Source organism: Leptidea sinapis, chromosome 7 (assembly GCF_905404315.1).
Source record: "Leptidea sinapis chromosome 7, ilLepSina1.1, whole genome shotgun sequence".
Taxonomy (NCBI): Eukaryota; Metazoa; Arthropoda; class Insecta; order Lepidoptera; family Pieridae; genus Leptidea; species Leptidea sinapis.
Genome location: NC_066271.1, coordinates 12,288,169 through 12,312,751, shown reverse-complemented (window position 1 = coordinate 12,312,751; position 24,583 = coordinate 12,288,169). Strand labels below are relative to the sequence as shown.

The following is a 24,583-nucleotide window of genomic DNA, read 5'->3' as shown; positions in this document are numbered from 1 at the left end:
AGGCGTTGTGTGGCCTTAAGTTACGCCAGTCGAGTCAGCAATGTTCTGGAATCGTGGGAAAATATGTTGTTATTTACCTATATTAACTATGCCATACTATGCCACATTGCCAGTATTCAAGTAGTTGTTTCTGTGTATACAGTGTGTAGATAGATAGTTCACACTTAATAGAGATTGAAAGCTTTCAACTTTTGTTTTTTAACAATCGTTTAATTTAATTTAAAACAAAATCGTATAACGGAACGTAAAGTTTAAAGTTGACGTTTGATTTCTGTTGTTGACCTTGTATGACATTGTAATTTGTGTCATTCTCCCAGGCAATAGCGGTCAGCTGATAACTTTTGTGCATTGAGCGAGGAGTGTCTGTCGTTGTTTATAATAAATTTGACCCGAGAAACCTAAGAGATAAGAAAATATTTGTAATTATTATAATCGAATCCCAACTTTTAGTAGCTTCTTTGATTCAGAAAAATGTCAAGTGTGCAAACTGTCTCCACAAATCCGTATGAAGGCCAAAAGCCGGGAACTAGTGGTCTACGTAAAAAAGTAAAAGTATTTTTACAGGAGAATTACACTGAAAACTTTATTCAAAGTATTTTGGATGCGAATAAGGAATCCATAGAGGGTTCAACACTAGTTGTTGGCGGTGATGGCAGATATCTCGTTAAAGAAGTCGTATCTAAGATTATAAAAATATCGGCGGGAAATGGGGTGAGTAAACAAAAGTAATTTTTCTAATAATTTATTGAGTTGAGCTTGATTGACTGGCTGCTAAAAATTACCTAGTGAGTTATGTGGAATATATAGAATATACTCAATCTGTTTTAAAGTGAAAATCATTTTTCATTTACCTCCACAATTCACAGCAGACTTTTCAAGTCAAATTATATATTATTTTATCATCAAAAAAATCATTGCGACTACAATACAAAAGTATTGCCATAAAATGAAGGCTTATTATTTATTTAATTATTAGGGCAACTAACAAATTACCATCTTTACATGGACACTTATTTAAAGTAGTAAGTAGTTTATTCAATTGTAAGTTACCACAGCATTCATAATTTTAACTACATTTTAAGACAGTAATTAAATTTTAACAATTTTAAAACGAAATTCTATAAATATTGTTATCATAAATACGAAATGAAAAATAAAATATTTATATTAACTAAAAGCATTGTATATACTTAGTTAGATTCTGTAGTATTCTTTACAAAATTATATATAATATAGTATTTTAATTTCTAGCTATGTGATATTCAAGGTATGTGTTGAATATTTTTGTATAGCTTCAGAATAGAAGTCTTATTCATTTCATAGAGAGCATAAATAAATTTCTGATAGGCTTTACTACTACTGTTAAACTCCAAGAGAGACCAGAAATGAGTACTTAGCACCAAATAAGACAAGAACTGGCCAGTTTCTGGGGGCATGTGTTCCTACGAATTTGATTAAAGCCTGATCTTCGAGGGAATATTTGCCTAAATGAAGCAGTTAATGCTAACTAATAACTCTTAGCCTAGCAAAAATTCAGTGAAAGTAAAGTGAGCCACTTCTTAATGATGCAAAAGTTAAACTTTTTGCTCTTAATTTAAATAGAGTAATGATAGCACTTATCTGATAACAGTAACATAATAGTATACACAGGAAGAAAATAATCATTAAAATTTTTGTTATCATTATTGAAAAGGGAATGTTGAGATGAATTGGCTATATGGTGATGAGTAAAAAAGATGGAACTTTAGAGAAAAGTTCATTAAGGTTTTCATTATCTAATCAGATCTGCAATGTGCTGAAAATAGCCAGGTACTGAAGGATATGAGAATTTGAACTTGATGTAGCTGTAAGTGTTGATTAACGAGGATGTTAGGGTAGAGTCGGGGACTATGGGCAATAGAGGTGTGCAGACTCTGTCTACCTTAGTAGGCAGTTGAGGTTGTATGTGTCTATCTTCATCATATGGGTAGTTTCCACAACTATATGTCATAAGCATATATTTTGTGAATAAGGTTGGTTGAGGCTACTCTCACTTGTCAAGCTCCTCCCGGAAGTCTTCCAGTTTCTTGACAGTGCCAAAGAACATGGGTGGCTGTTCCTTCTGCCCCTAGGCAGCCTCCACATAGGAGTTTGTCTATATTAAAAAGATCCCTGCTAAAGTTGCTTGTATGTATGTAAATTTGTAAAACAATTTCTTTAGTTATTTTAAAATACTGTAGTCATAAATACTGGGTGGCCGAGAAGTTGACTTCCAAAGCTTAAACTTGAATTTGGCTCATTTTATTGGCCAATGTTGTGGGAAGTTTGTAAAAATAGTTAGAAGCCATAGGCTCCCCATTTTTTTTTTGATACCATGAACATTTTCATGAATTTAGCTGGAGCAGTTATCTTGAACTTACGGCTCAATTCTAAACTAGTTCCGCATTGTCTACACTATTCATAGTTTCTTATGTGGTTATTGCAACTGTAGTTAATAATTATCAACAATAAAATTAACTAAAAGTGTTCAAAAAAATTAGAAAAAAGGCCTAAACCACAATTAGGTGAAAAAAGCAGATAAGAGGGAAAAAAAATTATTATCTTCTAAACTAAGCAAAATCGTAGAACATACATAGGGGTGATTTGGATACTCATCACCATGAGGCTTTCATATTTTAGCTTTGGACATCAACTTCTCGGTCAGCCTGTATATGGACCAGTCTGCCGTGGGATATGTTATAAATTATTTATGTAGCAGCTATGCATAATACATTGTAATTATTTTGTATATAGAACTTCAAAGTTATTATATTATTAACTATAAGTTTTTGTGGTTTTATAATAGATAAATTATTTGAATGATAAAAAATGACATTGAAGTAACTGTGTGATAATTAATTAGCGTAGGTATTGTATTATATATTGCCTGTCATTATGCTTAATAACTTTATTACTTAGTGAACAATTCAGATTGTGTGTGTGTGAGTATTTGACTTAACACTTGACTTTTATTCAAGTTATAATATATAACAGTTTGTTATTTTAAGTGATATCCCTCTTTTCTGGGATTAAGTATACACATTAAATTTGTATCAATATTTATGGATTACATCTCAAGTTAATTTCCTAATATCAAATATGCAATTATTTAGGTTGAGCAGGTTATCAACTGTAAAGAAGATCTTGTAGATAGAGCCACAACCCCAGAGTTCCGGCACTCTTATTCAAAAGTTGTAGTTTCGGACTCATGGAAGTCAGCCCTTATCCAATCCAAAAAAAGGAGACAGTTCGGATCCGGCAACCTACAGGCCTATTGCTATTATTTCCCTGCTCTCCAAAATCATGAAGAGCATAATTAACCGCCAGATCTTGAAATACCTAGAGGGTCACCAGTTGATAAACGACCGAGAGTTGCAAGTGGACCCCCAGCTTCCTCACTGGGCGCAGCATACAGGTCATTGTCGACGGATATTGTCCGAGTTTCTTCTGCATTTTAAGGATACGAGTACGATGGACGCCTCCAACATGCATTGTTGCCTTCACATGCGGATGACAGTATTGGAACCAGTGGGGGAGCAAACTTGTGTCTTCTATCGAGTCCTCTCTTGAAAAGAACGCGAAATGGGGTAAACATTGTCCAGTTTAACCCCCAGAAGACTCAAGTTTGCGAGTTACCACTAAAAAACATTTGTCGTATCACCGCTCTTCGACAATACTTCTCTTAAGGCCTCGCCTAGTATCGAAATACTGGGTCTCAAAATCTAGAGTGATTACTAATTTCTCTGTCATCTGGATAGCAAAGCCAAATTGACTTCGAAGAAGTTGGACGTCAGAAATAGAGCACCGCTATACTTCAAGCCGGCCACATATGGATTGTTGGAGATCCAGTGCTCTGTGAATGGCTTGATCACCTGGCGTTGCGTAGAGACGTCGCTCCATTGCGTGTCTTCCACTGCATTTATCGCGGGTAGTGTTTCCCGCCGCCGAATTCCAAGACGACACGCCATAAATTAGGATATCTTCCCCACCATCTGGATGCGTGGTGTTTCCTCCCCAGTGTGGTATTCGCGGAACTTCGACGTACAACCAAGCTGTGGAATGAGGTTCCTTGTGCGGTGTTCCCACGACAGTACGACATAGGTTCGATCAAAAAAAGCGCATACCCTTTTCTAACAGGCTAGCAACGCTCGCGTGATTCCTCTGGTGTTGCAAGACAATGTGGTCTGCGGTGATCACTTAACATCAGGTGACCCAAACTCTCGTTTGTCCTCCTCTTCCATAAAATAATAGTTGAACGAACGGACGGTTGCGGACGGTTGGCTTCGTGGGTATAAGCCGTGGGATGTCAGCCGAGCGGCGCGGGTGTAAATAATACCGCATCGTACATACATTTTGGTACAAATTTGCTTACAAGATATAATATATAATAAATATGTAACTAAAACAGTATAATGATTCAACTGATAATCAAATATTTCGAAAATAATATAACTTTATTTATTTTACCATAACATTGCAGGTTGCAAAACTCCTTGTTGGTCAGAATGGTATTTTGTCAACGCCAGCTGTGTCACATATCATCAGAAAATATAAAACTTTAGGTATGTATGTAAGGTTTAGTTTTAAAGATCTTTGAACTTACAGCTCTTATATTCTGTTTGTAGGTTACTACTATAGTTAAGAAAGTATCTGTAAAGTATAATATATATACGTACGGACCAAAATATATTTACGTATTGAGATCCCAATATGGGGCCAATATGTCGGGCTCGGGGTATTTACCCCGGACACCCCATAGCGACTAAATACCTCCCCTATCTAAGCTGCTCCCCTAGAAAGCTAATATTGGTTTTCTTCGTTGTCACAAGGTGGTGTGGCTGTATAGAATGATACAAAGTTCGCTGTGTAGTATTTTTGTGAAAACCAGAACGCATCATGAGCGTATTTAAAGCCATAACACGAATTTTATTACTTTAGGCTTTAGAGTAAGGGTGGGCAACAGGTGAACCGCCAAGTACTGTATTGTACACCAGGTACAAATTATTATACCTTTATTTATTGAATTAATATGATAAAGAAAAATATGAAAATTGCGAAAAACTAGCTATCAATTTAGCCACTTTGCTAATAAAGCCACAGTTCAATATTAAAAATCGTTCGAGATTAAATTAACGGTCGCCCACCTTTAATACACACTTTGATTTTGCTGATCTTCTCGTGAACCAAACTATAAAAAACTGGCTCAAGAACGTCAGTGCACTTTCTCACATTAATTTTAGGCCTTGTGTTTTATAATTCTGAATTTTATTTGAAACCATACAATAAATAGGAAGCACTTAATTATTATCAGTTGTATTTTTCTGGACCTCTTTAAAAATTTCTCACAGTGTCCGGACCCCACCTAAAACTTCTTCCTGACTCTTGCTTTTTTGGACAGGATGCTAGGTAGCAGCGGCTTTGTCTGCTTTCAAGCATTATTGTGTTTTGGTTTCAAGGGCGCTGTTGCTAGTGAAACTACTGTCCTAATGAGACCTAATCTTATCTCCCAAAGTGCCGTGTGCAATTGCGATGCAGCTCAGACTTTGGCGAGAGAATCCTGAGCGGCACTGCATTCTAATTGTAATGGGCAGGGCGTGTCATTTCGAACCAGTTGAACCAGTTCCCTTTTTCTGATAAAATTCAAATTATAATATTTAAATTCACAATAGCATATGAAATCACTTGTTGAAAGACAAAAACTACCACCCATTCGAAAAAGTATGCATGAGAAAAACGGGCGCAAGAAACTCAGCTTGTTTTACAATAAAATAGCCTGAGGGCGGTCGCTCCATTCTCAAGCTGTGTTATCATTAAAAAAGAGTCATTTATGTTATAGTAACCTTTATAATACAAACGTTTTATAACAATAATTCTTTTAAATTTCGTAATAGAAAAAATATATGATGATGCTGTTTTAAAATAAACACAAAGCGTTGTTACCAGCTGTATAATACTTGTTTATGAGCGTTTTTTATATATATATGTTGCTTATCTGCTGCTGTTCTTGTTATAGGAGGTATAGTACTGACAGCATCCCATAACCCGGGTGGTATCAACAATGACTTCGGCATCAAGTTTAACTGCAGCAATGGCGGGCCAGCTCCGGACAATACCACGAACGAAATTTACAAGATCAGCGCTGCCATAAAACAGTACAAGATAGTACCTGACATCGCATGTGATATTGATAAAGTTGGCGTCTACAAATTTAAGGTGAACCAAAATAAATATACTTTGTCCAAGTCAAATCTAATATATAAACTTCTCATGTCCCGGTTTTTGTTACCAAACTCCTCCGAAACGGCGGAACCGATTTGTATGAATTTTTGTGTGCATATCGGGTAGGTCTGGTCATAAGGGTGACAAATGTGTCCCACCCCTATCCATCTTCAAATTTTCGCTCTTCTACGATCTACAACTATTTTTGTATCGCGATTTTTATATTATTCTGTTCCATCGACAAAATAGGGCTAGCTATAGGGTAGCAAGATAGCAATCGAATATAATAATTGTAGTACGATATATTTAGTAGGTCTGAGAATCGGATGCATCTATTTTTTATACACTAAAAATTTTAATCATTGATTTTTTTAAATTACTTTATATGACAATACAACGTTTGCTGGGTCAGCTAGTAAACTATAAATATTTATTTAAATTACTGAATACACCATAATATGTTCGGAATAAGTAGAGCTCGTGAGAAGAACATACAAGTACCTCAGCGGTCACTCTTTTCAATCAATAGAGTATTTTACAATGGCTGTAATATATAATATACAAATGTGACATTTTGTGACAAGGAACAGGGGGGATTAAAGCTTTTCGACGTCACATGAACACACAAAAAAATTGCGTGTGTACAAAGTACACATGTCACAAGTGAAACCTGCATTGTGCATCAACCTCTTAACTGCATATGAAGTCCTGGTACATGTTGCTAGGATGACACATGATTTCAAACGCTATGAAAGACATTACAAGAGAGATTTGTCATTGTTCATTTCTGACCTGAGTATAAATAATCTAGATGTAAGAATTGTTTTGCAGGTAGAAGATCGTGATTTCGAAGTGGAAGTTATAGATTCTGTGAAAGACTATGTCGACTACATGAAGGAGATATTTGACTTTCCGAAAATCAAAACTTTACTGCAAGGATCGGAACAGAGAAAACCATTTAGAGTACTTATTGATTCGATGAATGGAGGTAATTTAATTTTTTTTTTATTAACACTCAGCTAGTCTATTATTACACTACCTTCGAACAAAACATGTACTTTTACTTTGACGTACTATGAACAACTAGACTCGTAATCGCCTATTAAAACGCCGTCTATATATGTGATTGGCGTTGTATATAGGTACGTATACATTAACTTATACAGGTAATATTTAAACATTCATTGAAATTAACACCTTATTTCGAGGCAGTAGTGCTCAAAGTCTATTGTATACGCTAATTAGATTTTGTTCTCGAGAAATTGATTATGATGCGGAAGAAACGGACGCGAACACGATGCAAGAACAATTTTATTTGGCAAGTGAAATGTAATTATTTAGCAAATGATTAAGGTACAAGTTTGTTACACCATCTTTTTATTTAAAGGGGCACTTACCAGAAAAACGACACTCCATTCTTAAGTTGGATATGCTGTTATTTAGACAATTTTTCACTGAACACTTTGTCATTGCGTGGCTTTGTACACAAAGCGCAGCCGAAACATAACTGAACAAAAACTCTGCCTAAAAGTCGCGTAGGCAGAATTTTGTTTCGGACAATTTTTGAGCGTGATTGTTTTTAATTATAAAGCGTGAGGCTTTAATTAAAACATCATTATATAAATTAATTTTGTAACCAAAGTTTATGAACGATGCGGGACTCAAAAACCCGCGAGCTCTCTGGTGCTGTCCAAGCGCTTTTTCCAACTGAGGCAACCGTTCGAGTACTTACTCGGGTAGGTCGTGGGTTCGGGTCCCGCATCGTTCCCATATTTTGGTTACAATTTTGTATAATTTATTCCAGAAGTGAGGGTTATCCCTTTTAAAATTAACAAATTTCTTAAAAACCTTATTGATTATCAGTGACCGGGCCGTATGTGAAGCGTATATTTATCGACGAACTTGGAGCCTTCGACGACAACGTTCGTCGTGTCACACCCTTGGAGGACTTCGGCGGAGCCCATCCCGACCCCAACTTGACTTACGCTGCCGACCTCGTAACAGCTGTTAAGAACGGAGGCTACGACCTTGGTGCGGCTTTTGATGGTGACGGTGAGTTGATCATACTTTTTAGCATATAATATCCGGCCCAAATGAAATTGGTAAATTGAAATGTGGTGCTGGAGAAAAATGCTACAGATTCCATGGACCGCCTTTCGCACCAATGTGTCTATTCTAAGAGCACTTAACGCCAAAACTAGACTTTCCACAATATACCTTCGTAGGATGCTGGAATTCTTCGGACATATTGCTCGTTAGATGGCAGGCGTCCCACGAGATGGTCGGACCAAATACGATCTTCTCTGCACGTCAACTTCCATGATGCCCTTCATAAGGCTAAGGCTCGCAGCAGATGGAGGGGAATCGTACGGGAGAAACTGGTTCAGCGGGGGAGTCACGACCCTCAGTAATGAGGAAAACGACGCGAAGAGGAGGATCCGGCCCAAATCCGATTTTTGGACAAACTAATTTTCCTAGGCCAGGTCTGTTCCTCCTTCTTCTTTTTTTTTATTTTTTATTTTATTTTATGGAATAGGAGGACAAACGAGCGTACGGGTCACTTGGTGTTAAGTGATCACCGCCGCCCACATTCTCTTGCAACACCAGAGGAATCACAAGAGCGTTGCCGGCCTTTAAGGAAGATGTACGCGCTTTTTTTGAAGGTACCCATGTCGTATCGTCCCGGAAACACCGCACAAGGAAGCTCATTCCACAGCTTAGTAGTACGAGGAAGAAAGCTCCTTGAAAACCGCATTGTGGAGGACCGCCACACGTCGAGATGGTGGAGATGATATCCTAATTTGTGGCGTGTCGTGCGAAGGTGGAATTCGGCGGCAGGTAACAGGTTAAACAGCTCTTCGGAACACTCCCCGTGATAAATGCGGTAGAAGACCTACAATGAAGCGACGTCTCTACGCAACGCCAAGTGATCCAGCCTTTCACAGAGCACTGGGTCCCCGACAATTCGAGCTGCGTTGCACCCGGTCAAATGGATCGAGCTGATACTGGGGTGCGCCAGACCAGAGATAACAGCAATACTCCATGTGTGGCCGGACCTGCGCTTTGTAGAGTGCCAGAATGTGGGCCGGCTTGAAGTGTTGCCGTGCTCTATTAATGACCCCCAGCTTCTTCGAAGCCAATTTGGCTTTGCCCTCCAGATAGCCACGGAATTGGCAATCGCTCGAGATTTCGAGACCGATACTAGGCGAGGCTTTAAGGGAAGTGTTGTCGAAGAGCGGTGATACGGCAAATGGGGTTGTTTAGTGGTAAACGCGCAAACTTGAGTCTTGTGGGGGTTAAATTGGACAAGGTTCAATTTTCCCCATTCCACGACCTTCTCGAGAGAGGACTTGATAGAAGACACAAGTTTCTCCCGGCACTGGTCGACGATTTCCCATGGAGAGAGAGAGACCTGCATGGCCCGTGTATACGGCATCACCAGTGCTGTCGTCTGCATATCAATGAAATGTTGGACACCTCCAACATAAAACGACTAATATGGTTTTACTCAAGGTCTTTCAACCACAGATGCTAGTATCGAGTTAATAAGAAATATTTTGGATGCTTGGGAGGATTCACGTGATGCGTTAGGAGTGTTTTGTGATTTATCCAAGGCATTCGACTGTTCCCATTTCACCACTATGGGGTTAGAGATGGTTCACTAGATTTAATAAAATCGTACTTGTGTAATAGGATTCAAATACTAGACATTAATGGAAAAAGATCAACTGGCTCTATCATATCGATGGGTGTACCGGGTGTGCAGGGCTCAACAACAAGAAACAGCGTGGGAGATAGCACACAGCCTTGGGGCACTCCAGCGTTCACGGGCTTTGGAATCGAGCAATAACCGTCGACAACGACCTGTATGCTGCGCCGAGTGAGGAAGCTGGAGGTCTACTTGCATAAGCTCTCGGGAAGCCCAAATGATGGAAGTTTTGCGAGGAGCGCCTTGTGCCATACACGATCAAAGGCCTTCGCTATATCCAGGCTAACTGCCAGGCCTTCCCCCTTGCTTTCAATAGCCGCCGCCCATCTATGTGTTAGGTATACCAGAAGATCGCCAGTCGACCGACCATGGCGAAAGCCGTACTGCCGGTCGTTGATCAACTGGTGACCCTCAAGGTATACCGAGAGCTGGTGGTTAATTATGCTCTCCATGATTTTGGAAAGCAGTAAGCTATGATCTTGAAATTAGGTTAATTCCTTTAGGCGATATGATAACCCGGTACAGACAAGGTTAAACTAGTTTCTCTTATTGTCGTCGGCAGAACTAATATAGACTAGGCCAAACGAGTTTATTCTGAGGTTTTCTTCTCAACTGGTTCAGCTTAGGCTAAACGGGTTTGTCCTAAGGCCGATATCTTAGGTTCGACTATCGGTTTATTTAGGCATATCGCAGAAGACAGACTATCTAAAATCTGAAAGACGGCGCCGTACAAAATGTGCGCCAAAAACATATAACGTTCGCGTCATTTTAGTCACTTTAGTCTTTCGTCTGCACTTGCTAGTGATTGACGTGTATCATGGCGCTAGACATAGATGTATCGATGTTGATTCAAGAAATAGAAAACAGACCAGCACTGTATGATGCTTTGGTAGAGTATCATGACAAATTTAAAATGAAAATTGTGGGATGAAGTGTGCAAATTTATTTGGATAGACATAGTTTTAGAACTAAATATTAAGTATGAAATTAGTCTCTTTAATTATCGTTCTCAAAGAATAGGATAAACCCAAAACTCTCTCTTATATCTCAAGTATGAAATAATAGGTACACCGCAATTTCTGTACTTCCATTGCGTGCACATCCCTACAGTTCTGCCGACAAAATGAGCGAAAGTGTACGTCGTGTGCGTTGAGTCTGTGTTATATCTGCCCCAGACATTTTGCGCGCAATGCAGACTTTTTGTATGCCGCAGACTCAGTGTGTCATCTGCGATAGGCCTTAACCTATTATAACTAAAGAATTGTGTTGTCCCTTTCAAGTGACATTTTAAATAACGCCTGAAAAGTGAAATACTTGTCTTCTAGTTGATATTTATAACACGCGTTATAAACGCTCCAACAGGCGACAGGAACATGATAATAGGCCGCGACGCGTTCTTCGTGACCCCGTCGGACTCTCTGGCGGTACTGGCTCACAACCTGGAGCACGTGCCGTACTTCCAACGTACCGGAGTGCACGGGTTCGCGCGGAGCATGCCCACCGCGGCAGCCGTGGACCGCGTCGCTGAGGCGCTCGGCAAGGAGATGTTCCAGGTGCCCACTGGTGAGTCACACTTCATATTTATTCATTTATTTTCAAGTAATCTGTAGCGTAATAGACCAATGGGAGGCTCCTTAGTACAGGATACTGGATAGGGTACGGGTACTACAACAGCGCCTTTTCTACCGTGAAGCATAATATGCTCTTGTAGTTCGTTGTAACGATTTATTAAGAAAAACTACTTATATATCTCGTTGAAACCATGAAGTTTGCATGGTAATGTACATCATATATTATATTTTTTAGTTTTATTATTCTCTTATTTTAAAAGTTACAGGGAGGTAACACATTTTACCACTTTGGAAGTGTCTCTCGCGCAAACCATTCAGTTTAGAAATAAATTAAATTAGAATCTATCCATAGATAGAACCCCACACGTATGGGTTTGATGAAAAAAGTTTTTGCGTTTCAGTTCTAGGTTTTTTTTAATGAAAATAAGGGACAAGACGAGCAGGACATTTAGCTGATGGTAATTGATACGCCCTGCCCATTACAATGCAGTGCCGCTCAGGATTCCTTGCTTGAAACCCCCAAAAATTCTGAGCGGCACTACAACTGCACTCGTCACCTTGAGACAAGATGTTAAGTCTCATTTGCACAGTAATTTCACTAGCTTCGGCGCCCTTCAGACCGAAACACAGTAATGCTTACACATTACTGCTTCACGGCAGAAATAGGCGCCGTTGTGGTACCCATAATCTAGCCGGCATCCTGTGCGAAGGAGCCTCCCACTGGTGAACAGGAACTAGGTTTGGGGAATCCCAAAATGTACAGTTTTTTTTTCTATTTTTGTGTGAAAATCTTAATGCTGGTTTACAGAATACATGTACTATCCAAGTTTAAACAGTATAGTTTCGGAAAAAAGTGGCTGTAACGAACAGACAGACAGACATGACGAGTCTATAAGGGTTCCGTTTTACACCATTTGGCTACGGAACCCAAAAAATAATATATATGATACATCGGGACTCACTTAGGTACGATTTGGCCATGGTCATTGGACGGTACATGGTCCTTGTTATCATAACCTGATTAAAATCCAGGATGGAAATACTTCGGTAATCTCATGGACGCTGGGCGGCTCTCTCTCTGCGGCGAGGAGAGTTTCGGCACGGGCTCTGACCACGTGAGGGAGAAGGATGGTCTGTGGGCGGCACTGGCTTGGCTCTCTGTCATCGCTGGCGTCGGCAAGTCCGTTGAGGATATACTTATCGAGCACTGGAAGAAGTTTGGAAGGAATTACTTCACGAGGTGAGTCGATTGTAGATACTTATGCTTTTGACGCGGCCTGAATTCTAGAAAGTGTCTTAGGAGACTACGTAAAGAAAGACTTTTTTAATTATCGAATTTTGTCAAAGGAGAAGACTTTGGAGAAAATACAACAATAAGTATTTATATGACTTAGGCCTATCACAGACGACAGACTATCCGTGACGCAATTTTTAGTCTGTGATAATAAAACCTATAGCAGTAACGTATACGACGCGTAAAATGTCTGACAGACCGCATCGCAGCGGACGGTACAAAAATGCGCCAAAAAATATAACGTTCGCGTCAACACGCGCTAACGCAGACGACGCGAGGCGGCGATTGTAAGTACCTTGTCACGCACACTAAAGTAATAAACCTTGCCTGTTTTCATCGGTAGTCTAGCAGTAAGAGGCTCTATACGTACAAATTATCTAACAGAATTAGTACTATTGTGAAGTGATTAATTTTATTAAAAAAAATGACAATGACCTACTTACATCATATCGATATTGACGGCGATAGAGCAATTATAAGAAAATTTACCAGTGGGAGGCTCCTTTGCACAGGTTGCCGGCTAGATTATGGGTACCACAACGGCGCCTATTTCTGCCGTGAAGCAGTAATGTGTAAGCATTATTGTGTTTCGGTCTGAAGGAAACCGTAGCTAGTGAAATTACTGTGCAAATGAGACTTAACATCTTACGTCTCAAGGTGACGAGCGCAATTGTGTTGCCGCTCAGAATTTTTGGGTTTTTCAAGAATCTTGAGTGGCACTGCCATGTAATCGGTAGGGCGTATCAATTACCATCAGCTGAACGTCCTGCTCGTCTCGTCCCTTATTTACATAAAAAAAAATAAAAAATGTCTTACACGCTAAACACATAATCCCAACCAACGGGCAAAAACCTTAGGAGTGGAATACCCCAGGAGTGTTCTGAACTTCAGGAAGGAGCTGGGCTGGTTGGAATGACTGGCCATCACTGTACGCAAAATGGACCCAACTAAGCGGTCTAATTGCGGAAACAGGAGCCCTTTACCAATACCAATTCCGCTCATTTTTTTTTTGTATTTCAAGAATCCTGAGCGGCACTGCATTGTAATGGGCAGGGTGTATAAATTACCATCAGCTGAACGTCGTACTCGTCTCGTCCCTTATTGTCATATATTCCAATGTAGATATGACTACGAGGAGTGTGCCAGCGAGTCGTGTGCGGACATGATGCGAGAGCTGGAGCGGCGCATGACGGCTCCAGGGTTCGTGGGCAGCACCTTCGTCAGCGGGGAGAAGAGCTACGTCGTGGCCCTCGCTGACGACTTCTCCTACATGGACCCCGTCGACCGCAGCGTCGCCATGAAGCAGGTGACCGCCGACCACTGACCTCTACTAATCCTTTTTTTAAATTTAAAGATATTGACAATTTTTTCATCAGCCGTAATAAATTCGTTAACTCAGTGATCGAGCACATGTCCCAAGCTGAGAACGAAGACCATTAGACTCTACACTACTCACAACTCATAACACTCATATAATATTAGGAACACAATATATTCTTACGCATATCTATTTAATAATCATGTATCACAAGCACACATTATTTATTTATTATAATTTAACCTGTCAAACTTTGTTAAAGGCAATACATGTGTATAGTTTATAGTATTAATTTGTAGAATAGAAATGCTGTAAAGTTTGCTTAAATAAATAAATAAAAATAAATATACCGCTGGACTGGCGGCTGTCAAAGTGTTTTTGTGCCTGTTTGATATTCGCCATTTTGGCGCTGTTGGCCATGTAGCGAGAGTCTGCGGTACTAGAGCTAGTGATGCCAACCTCAGCAAACATAGATAGATGGTGGGAAACTATTTACAAAAAAAAAGTGTACTTTATAACGTTGGTTCTTGAAGCATAAATAACACGGAAAACTAACGAAATTAATTCAAAATGCAAAAATACTTCAGAATAATGTACGTTCCTTTGCAACCATTTGTATTATACGTCAATAATAATTCTCTGGACGCTCGCGAGTGGCGCTTCAAATAAGCACAAATAATTTGCTGTCAAACATATGAACCAGCCTGTCCAGTGGTATCTTTACAGGTCAGTGCCGACCAACATGCGCGTTGTTTCTTATGTACGTAGAAATCCATCACGATCAATATCAATGTGTATAACTTCTAAAGTCAGCAATAGATGTCACTCATCGAATGTGTCGATACTACTGGGACGCGGTATAACAATTTTTAATAATCTTTAGAGTTCTAGTAATTACCTTGCTTCTAATACAGCGTGTAAGTACCTAGTATCTACGTATGTCGATATATTTTGGTATTATGAATAGTAGTTTTTAAATTAATTTAATTTAACTGTTTTCGTCAATGGTCAAAAGATTGATAAAACTGTTAAATCGTCAACGAGTTTTGAAAGATCGGTTAATGCATTTATTAATAATTTAGGTTTTTTTTTTGTCAATATAATATCAAGTCAACGTTTTTATTCGCAAAACTATTTTGAATTGAGCTGTCTTACTGAGGCATTCAATTTCTTCATTTATTGCGAGTAGTTAACGTTGATTGAATTTATTAGCTTATTATGTTCAACAGTTTTTTTCGTTGAAGAAAAACAGTTAATTCGTTAACGAATATAAAACTGTTAATAGAAACAGTTTATTGATTTAACGACCACCTCTAAATATAACCCTAAAACATACATATTCCAGGGTCTTCGGATAGTGTTCGAGGATGGTTCCCGCATCGTGTTCAGGCTCAGCGGTACTGGAAGTTCTGGAGCTACCGTCCGGTACGTATACTGTATGTGCCCCCGCGCATTAGCGGCCAGGCCGCGCGACCAAACCGCATGACCTGGCCGCCGTAGCTGCGATTCATCTGCGACCACGTAGCGACCACATTTTGTCAGTTGAGTTCACATCGTGCTCAGAAATGGACGTCGAAGAAGGAATTATTGTTGCACTGATTTTATTATTACAAAAGCGAAAGAAAAAAAGAACAAAAAACAAATTTTGGATTCACCGATTGAAAAATGGTGAATCTCGTTGGTCGCGGCGGCTAACTGGCCGCGTGTTGAGTCGCGATGTTTCTACTGGCCGCTGGTCGCCTAGTGCGCGCACTCTCATATGTCACCGAAGAAATAGTTGGCCGCAGCGACCTGGCCGCCTAATGCGCGGGGGCACTATATGTCACTCCCGTCATATGGTGGAAAGGGCTGTAAGTCCATAAGGCTGAGACCTATAGAGCGTAATCTTTGATTTGGTATTTATAGTCATTTGAAGGATAGATAATGTTTATTTTGAAACGTATAAGTAGTATGTACACACAAATACCTACAAATGATATAAAATAAAAATAAACTTATTATATATATAGATAAACAAGCAAAAAAGACTGAATCATTTCTACTATAATATACGATACAAAAAATGGTTCTAACTCAGCATGTTTGCTGGTTTGAAAACCAACTCTGGTCTTCCGTTGGGCCATTTGGTGACATCATGATCTATCATGCTCACACTAAATTATATCTATATTTAGTGTGAGTTATAAATATCTATATTTAAATATAACTATTAATAATATTGACACACTTTTACACAAATTTTCTTGACTGCGATTGCGAGACAACGACATATGTAATACAATATACTTAAACATACATAAACACATATAAACCCATGACTCGGAAACAAACATCCATATTCATCATATAAATGTTTGCAGCTACCGGGATTTGAACCTGGGACCTCTAATTTAGTAGGTAGGGTCGCTAACCACTCGGCTATAGGTTGTCATAAATAAATCATCCTTTTTTATTGGTAGCAAACTAAAAAGTAACGTGAAATAAAATGTCATTTGAGATTATGCTCAGCTTAAGCTAGTACAGCCCAATAAAAAGGTCAAGTCAGCTTAGCGAAACTCTAGGAAAAAGGCGATTCACTCGATTGTATGAAACGTGCAGTCAGTGATAGATTGACAGATGACGGCTTTAATAATCTTGTAATAAACGGAGATAGCCGAAATCCACTACGTTTTAAGCATCTGTTTGCTTTCAAACTTAGCCGGATTATACTTCGTAGTCAATCGCGATACAATAATTACTACTATTTCAAACTTATGTCGAATCACTGCACGTTTCATACTAAACTAAATTTCAATTTTTACTTACGCAGTCTCGCCTCTTATTACTTACCCCCTTATTCATAATAGTCTGCTAACTTAAAGCATTGCTAATTCGCACTCTGCCTTCTTCTATTGACCTAAGTCAGAATGAGAAAAAACACTCCTTAGCGGCTGTTTAAAGTTAGCGGACCATTATGAATAAGGGGGTTAGTATTTATATCCTCTTTGTCTTTTACATTGTCGATTATAATTACACAGACTACTATAGCAGAAAATATATTTTATAAAAAATATATGATAATATTAGTTTTATTGAAATAAGTGGAAATCGATGAATGATTTATGCGAAATGCGGACTTGATAACATAATTGGTATGAAAAACGGAACACATTTTGACGCACAGTGTATTTACTATACGGGTATTTTAAAACGTCAAACAACAGCTGTTGTGATAACGCAAGGAATTCTTGATCCCCTTTTTGTTTGGATTACAGTCTAATAGATAGATAATTCTGAGTAGGCTCTATAGATCTCAGCCTAAGATCTGGAAAATTGATGTTATCTAAAGAAAGAAAGAAAGAAATTTGTTATTTTTTTCAAAGTAATAAACTCAAAATAACGCTCACTTCTGGGATTAATTCAACAAATTAAATTTGAAAACAATGAATTTATGAACGATGCGGGAGTCGAATCCGTGACCTCTCCCGTTCCGTGCGAGCACTCATCCACTGAGCCAATCGTTCGAGAGACGTAAAAAAAAATTGTCATATTTTAATAGATAATTATCTGTGCTACAAGTTTTGTCTGGGCTAATTTTATGATAAAACTTACCGTTTTGCCGAAAATCGCGAAATAAAAACCTTTTTTCAGACCTTTGACCCCAAGTAAATTTTTTTGAGGTGTCGGAACGATGAGTACTTTTTAGATTGCATTAACAATAGTGTTTTGAACAATCCTACCAATTTTCAGCCGAATTATTGTAACTTCACTCCTAATTTTTTGGTCTTGTTTAACCGGACTGTGTACCTTCTTTTCAGCTTGTATATAGACTCGTACGAAGCAACATCGGTGCTGGGTTCCGCGCAGGAGATGCTCGCGCCGCTCATCGACGTGGCGCTGCGGATCTCCGATCTCAACAAGTACACGGGCCGGGACAAACCCACCGTCATCACATAATCATCACCCGAATGTATGGCACAAGGTGACGGGATAAGTCTTGTATCGTGAAATCTATTCTAAATGTAACATGTGAAACTAAGCTCCGATTACACCAATGACACTTCAGACTGAGTTTAACAAAACTCAGGTTTACGCAAACGAGATCAAATGCCAGTCTTGATCCCGATTAAATACAAAGCGATTTCACCAATACCTTTTGAACGTGTTGACATAAACTGAGTTTACATATTATTGTTATAAACAATAGAATGTATCAAATAACTGTCAAAACTGGCATCGATAAGTATGAACAAAATCAAAATTGTTAAATGTCTCTGTTGCTATTGTGATTACGACAGTGACGGCTCTTGAACGCGTTCAAATATGTTGAATGTGGTAGGTATACCACGTTCAACATATTCCACAGTAGCCTCAGTAGGATGAATAGAATATTTAAACGCGTTTAGGATTTAACTGCGTTTACTTTGTATTGGTGTAATCCGAATTGATTCTGTAATAGTTATTTATGCAATTACTTCTGTGTAATAAGGGGTATCAAAACACGAATGTGGGTTGATAATAGTATCACATGAGTGTTTTAATACCTAATTATTAACAGTTGCATACAAGACTATATCTACACCCTTAATATGAATCCTCTATAAAAGATTCTGAAACAGTTAGCTTACTGCTAACATTAAAAGAGCCAGTCCTAGTAACCATAATACCATCCAATGGAGTGAAATGAATGTTGTGTACTGAATTTCATTAAAACACTCGTTTGGATGATGTAATGGTTATTAGGACATGAGGTGTTTTAATGTTGGCAATAAGCTAACTGTTTTAGAATCTTTAATAGAGGATTTAAAGCAAGTAGATAAACTCGTTTATACGCCTTAGTTCAAAGTTTTAAATCGCGTTCTACTTCAGTGGTTAAATCGGGGCTTTATGTCTTATCTATAGGCGTACCCTATTTTTATTATTAGTAAACCAATAACTGTTTTTTTTATAGTTAAGAACACAAATGTATCAAGAGGGATTTCAACAAATTAGACATATTGCGTCAAACCGAAACACAATATTTATGATTTTGATGTGTTTACTTTTAATTTTCATGTTAACTGAATTATTACAAGTATACTAGTTTTTTTTTGTTATTTAAATATGTGTTGTAGTTATTTTAATAATGTTTCATACTTTTATATATTTATAAGCATGCATGTTTTGAGAATGAATTGTTACATTTTTCAATGTTTATGTTTTAACATAAGCGCTTTGTTTAAAACATTTTTTTTCTTTCTTAATTTTTATAAAACCTGTTTTTTTTTTATTTACTTTTTGTTATGCTTAATACAAATCTATTTACATGGGAAATAATAATATAAAAATACTCTATTATTGTTATTGTTTCTAAATTTTAATATAGTTTAATTTAGGAATAAAACCACAACCAAAGTTAAAAAGGGCAATTTATTTAAAAGTTCGATAATAATATTGATAAAAATTGTGATTAAATGTTTCTAAAACTAAACTTAAGTAAATTTTATATGATATTTTTATGATCGAAATCAAAGATATTTGCTATGTTGTGTTTGTGATAAAAAAAAATTGTAAGGAGAATTGGTCCTTTGAATTAGATATGAAGAACAACAATCAACTTTTAATATAATTTTATTTTATCTTAAACATGTAACTTTTATTGATATTGTTAAAAATAAAATAACTAATTCTAATGTAAACGTGTTTTATTTCTTAATAATATTATGACTAGACATTTTACGTACAATAGAGATATGTGATTAAAACATAATGAGCATTTTATTAATTATAATTGATATTAATCAACTTAATGAACAAGCATGAATTCTTTGGTATAATTATTACAGATATAATGAAATAATTCGTGTAATTGATGGTGATAAACTGGTCCAGGACCTACAGCAAACAGAACTGAGATAAAATAACACGGCCACACAGATTGTTAGACAGTTTCCAAATGATAAATTTTACTCTGAATAGGTACACTCTTTAAGCACAACCCAGACGATAGGAGTGATAGATAAATCATCCGTTTACACAGACTGTGACAGCTGTCAAAAATAGCGAACGGCTTACCTCTATCTTCAGCAAACGCATACACACTAAAGTTAAGTGACTGACGTATCGCGAGTGTAAGTCGTAGCTGTCATGCATACTAAAGTCATAAGCGTGGCCTGTTTTCATGCGTTGCCTAACAGCAGGGGGCTCTATCTAAACGTATCAATTATCTAAGATAAGAGTATTAATGAGTTCACATCGTGCTCAGAAATGGACGTCGAAGAAGGAATTATTGTTGCACTGATTTTATTATTACAAAAGCGAAAGAAAAATAGAACAAAAAACAAATTTTGGATTCACCCATTGAAAAATGGTGAATCTCGTTGGTCGCGGCGGCTAACTGGCCGCGTGTTGAGTCGCGATGTTTCTACTGGCCGCTGGTCGCCTAGTGCGCGCACTTGCATATGTCACCGAAGAAATAGTTGGCCGCAGCGACCTGGCCGCGGGACCTGGCCGCCTAATGCGCGGGGGCACTATATGTCACTCCCGTCATATGGTGGAAAGGGCTGTAAGTCCATAAGGCTGAGACCTATAGAGCGTAATCTTTGATTTGGTATTTATAGTCATTTGAAAGATAGATAATGTCTATTTTGAAACGTATAAGTAGTATGTACACACAAATACCTACAAATGATATAAAATAAAAATAAACTTATTATATATATAGATAAACAAGCAAAAAAGACTGAATCATTTCTACTATAATATACGATTCAAAAAATGGTTCTAACTCAGCATGTTTGCTGGTGTGAAAACCAACTCTGGTCTTCCGTTGGGCCATTTGGTGACATCATGATCTCTCATGCTCACACTAAATTATATCTATATTTAGTGTGAGTTATAAATATCTATATTTAAATATAACTATTAATAATATTGACACACTTTTACACAAATTTTCTTGACTGCGATTGCGAGACAACGACATATGTAATACAATATACTTAAACATACATAAACACATATAAACCCATGACTCGGAAACAAACATCCATATTCATCATATAAATGTTTGCAGCTACCGAGATTTGAACCTGGGACCTCTAATTTAGTAGGTAGGGTCGCTAACCACTCGGCTATAGGTTGTCATAAATAAATCATCCTTTTTTATTGGTAGCAAACTAAAAAGTAACGTGAAATAAAATGTCATTTGAGATTATGCTCAGCTTAAGCTAGTACAGCCCAATAAAAAGGTCAAGTCAGCTTAGCGAAACTCTAGGAAAAAGGCGATTCACTCGATTGTATGAAACGTGCAGTCAGTGATAGATTGACAGATGACGACTTTAATAATCTTGTAATAAACGGAGATAGCCGAAATCCACTACGTTTTAAGCATCTGTTTGCTTTCAAACTTAGCCGGATTATACTTCGTAGTCAATCGCGATACAGTAATTACTACTATTTCAAACTTATGTCGAATCACTGCACGTTTCATACTAAACTAAATTTCAATTTTTACTTACGCAGTCTCGCCTCTTATTACTTACCCCCTTATTCATAATAGTTTGCTAACTTAAAGCATTGCTAATTCGCACTCTGCCTTCTTCTATTGACCTAAGTCAGAATGAGAAAAAACACTCCTTAGCGGCTGTTTAAAGTTAGCGGACCATTATGAATAAGGGGGTTAGTATTTACATCCTCTTTGTCTTTTACATTGTCGATTATTATTACATACACAGTTTTTGTTCGGATTATAGTCTAATAGATAGATAATTCTGAGCAAATTCTGAGTAGGCTCTATAGATCTCAGCCTAAGATCTGGAAAATTGATGTTATCTAAAGAAAGAAAGAAAGAAATTTGTTATTTTTTTCAAAGTAATAAACTCAAAATAACGCTCACTTCTGGGATTAATTCAACAAATTAAATTTGAAAACAATGAATTTATGAATGATGCGGGAGTCGAATCCATGACCTCTCCCGTTCCGTGCGAGCACTCTTCGACTGAGCCAATCGTTTGAGAGACGTAAAAAAAATTGTCATATTTATTAAAATATGATTAAAGGCTAATTTTATGATAAAACTTACCGTTTTACCGAAAATCGCGAAATAAAAACCTTTTTTGAGACCTTTGTCCCCAAGTAAATTTTTTTGAGGTGTCAGAACGATGACTACTTTTTAGATTGCATTAACAATAGTGTTTTGAACAATCCTACCAATTTTCAGCCGAATTATTGTAACTGCACTCCTATTTTTTGGTCTTTACCAGTTTAACCGGACTATGTACCTTCTTTTCAGCTTGTATATAGACTCGTACGAAGCAACATCGGTGCTGGGTTCCGCGCAGGAGATGCTCGCGCCGCTCATCGACGTGGCGCTGCGGATCTCCGATCTCAACAAGTACACGGGCCGGGACAAACCCACCGTCATCACATAAGCATCACCCGAATGTATGGCACAAGGTGACGGGATAAGTCTTGTATCGTGAAATCTATTCTAAATGTAACATGTGAAACTAAGCTCCGATTACACCAATGACACTTCAGACTGAGTTTAACAAAACTCAGGTTTACGCAAACGAGATCAAATGCCAGTCTTGATCCCGATTAAATACAAAGCGATTTCACCAATACCTTTTGAACGTGTTGACATAAACTGAGTTTACATATTATTGTTATAAACAATAGAATGTATCAAATAACTGTCAAAACTGGCATCGATAAGTATGAACAAAATCAAAATTGTTAAATGTCTCTGTTGCTATTGTGATTACGACAGTGACGGCTCTTGAACGCGTTCAAATATGTTGAATGTGGTAGGTATACCACGTTCAACATATTCCACAGTAGCCTCAGTAGGATGAATAGAATATTTAAACGCGTTTAGGATTTAACTGCGTTTACTTTGTATTGGTGTAATCCGAATTGATTCTGTAATAGTTATTTATGCAATTACTTCTGTGTAATAAGGGGTATCAAAACACGAATGTGGGTTGATAATAGTATCACATGAGTGTTTTAATACCTAATTATTAACAGTTGCATACAAGACTATATCTACACCCATAATATGAACCCTCTATAAAAGATTCTGAAACAGTTAGCTTACTGCTAACATTAAAAGAGCCAGTCCTAGTAACCATAATATCATCCAATGGAGTGAAATGAATGATATAATGTTGTACTGAATTTCATTAAAACACTCGTTTGGATGATGTAATGGTTATTAGGACATGAGGTGTTTTAACGTTGGCAATAAGCTAACTGTTTTAGAATCTTTAATAGAGGATTTAAAACAAGTAGATAAACTCGTTTATACGCCTTAGTTCAAAGTTTTAAATCGCGTTCTACTTCAGTGGTGAAATTGGAGCTTTATGTTCTTATCTATAGGCGTACCCTATTTTTATTATTAGTAAACCAATAACTGTTTTTTTTATAGTTAAGAACACAAATGTATCAAGAGGGATTTCAACAAATTAGACATATTGCGTCAAACCGAAACACAATATTTATGATTTTGATGTGTTTTCTTTTAATTTTCATGTTAACTGAATTATTACAAGTATACTAGTTTTTTTTTGTTATTTAAATATGTGTTATAGCTATTTTAATAATGTTTCATACTTTTATATATTTATAAGCATGCATGTTTTGAGAATGAATTGTTACATTTTTAATGTTAATGTTTTAACATAAGCGCTTTGTTTAAAACATTTTTTTTCTTTCTTAATTTTTATAAAACCTGTTTTTTTTACTTTTTGTTATGCTTAATACAAATATATGTACATGGGAAATAATAATATGAAAATTCTCTATTATTGTTATTGTTTCTAAATTTTAATATAGTTTAATTTAGGAATAAAACCACAACCAAAGTTAAAAAGGGCAATTTATTTAAAAGTTCGATAATAATATTGATAAAAATTGTGATTAAATGTTTCTAAAACTAAACTTAAGTAAATTTTATATGATATTTTTATGATCGAAATCAAAGATATTTGCTATGTTGTGTTTGTGATAAAAAAAATTGTAAGGAGAATTGGTCTTTTGAATTAGATATGAAGAACAACAATCAACTTTTAATATAATTTTATTTTATGTTAAACATGTAACTTTTATTGATATTGTTAAAAATAAAATAACTAATTCTAATGTAAATGTGTTTTATTTCTTAATAATATTATGACTAGACATTTTACGTACAATAGAGATATGTGATTAAATCATAATTAGCATTTTATTATAATATCAACTTAATGAACAAGCGTGAATTCTTTGGTATAATTATTACAGATATAATGAAAGAATTCGTGTAATTGATGGTGATAAAGTGGTCCAGGACCTACAGCAAACAGAACTGAGATAAAATAACACGGCCACACAGATTGTTAGACAGTTTCCAAATGATAAATTTTACTCTGAATAAGTACACTCTTTAAGCACAACCCAGACGATAGGAGTGATAGATAAATCATCCGTTTAAACAGACTGTGACAGCTGTC

At 37.0% G+C, this 24,583-nt stretch overlaps 1 protein-coding gene across 7 annotated transcripts; it reads left to right on the top strand.

Annotated features, from left to right (window-relative positions):
- The first annotated feature begins 301 nt into the window (after positions 1-301).
- On the top strand, positions 302-24,239 carry LOC126965237 (phosphoglucomutase). Of its 7 annotated transcripts, none has more exons than XR_007729499.1 (11): positions 302-711; positions 4,499-4,580; positions 6,032-6,231; positions 7,069-7,225; positions 8,101-8,289; positions 11,309-11,509; positions 12,550-12,757; positions 13,934-14,117; positions 15,475-15,554; positions 17,927-19,190; positions 23,653-24,239. XR_007729499.1 is itself a non-coding variant. In XM_050808726.1 (11 exons), the coding sequence occupies exons 1-10, from the start codon at positions 472-474 to the stop codon at positions 22,517-22,519; spliced, it is 1,680 nt and encodes a 559-aa protein (XP_050664683.1). In that variant the 5' UTR covers positions 302-471; the 3' UTR covers positions 22,520-22,544; positions 23,521-24,239. The 7 variants fall into 7 exon arrangements, 5 of the variants coding, with proteins under 5 accessions (XP_050664683.1, XP_050664685.1, XP_050664684.1 ...); XR_007729500.1 differs by having other exon boundaries at positions 17,927-19,472; positions 23,928-24,239; XM_050808726.1 differs by lacking the exon at positions 17,927-19,190 and adding an exon at positions 22,381-22,544 and having other exon boundaries at positions 23,521-24,239.
- Positions 24,240-24,583: the final 344 nt, after the last annotated feature.

Coding starts and splice junctions, on each gene's coding strand:
- LOC126965237 (XM_050808726.1), top strand. CDS start 472: ATGTCAAGTGTGCAAACTGTCTCCACAAATCCGTATGAAGGCCAAAAG. Junction 14,118..15,474: donor GCAGCGTCGCCATGAAGCAG/GTGACCGCCGAC, acceptor TACATATTCCAG/GGTCTTCGGATAGTGTTCGA. Junction 15,555..22,380: donor AGTTCTGGAGCTACCGTCCG/GTACGTATACTG, acceptor CCTTCTTTTCAG/CTTGTATATAGACTCGTACG.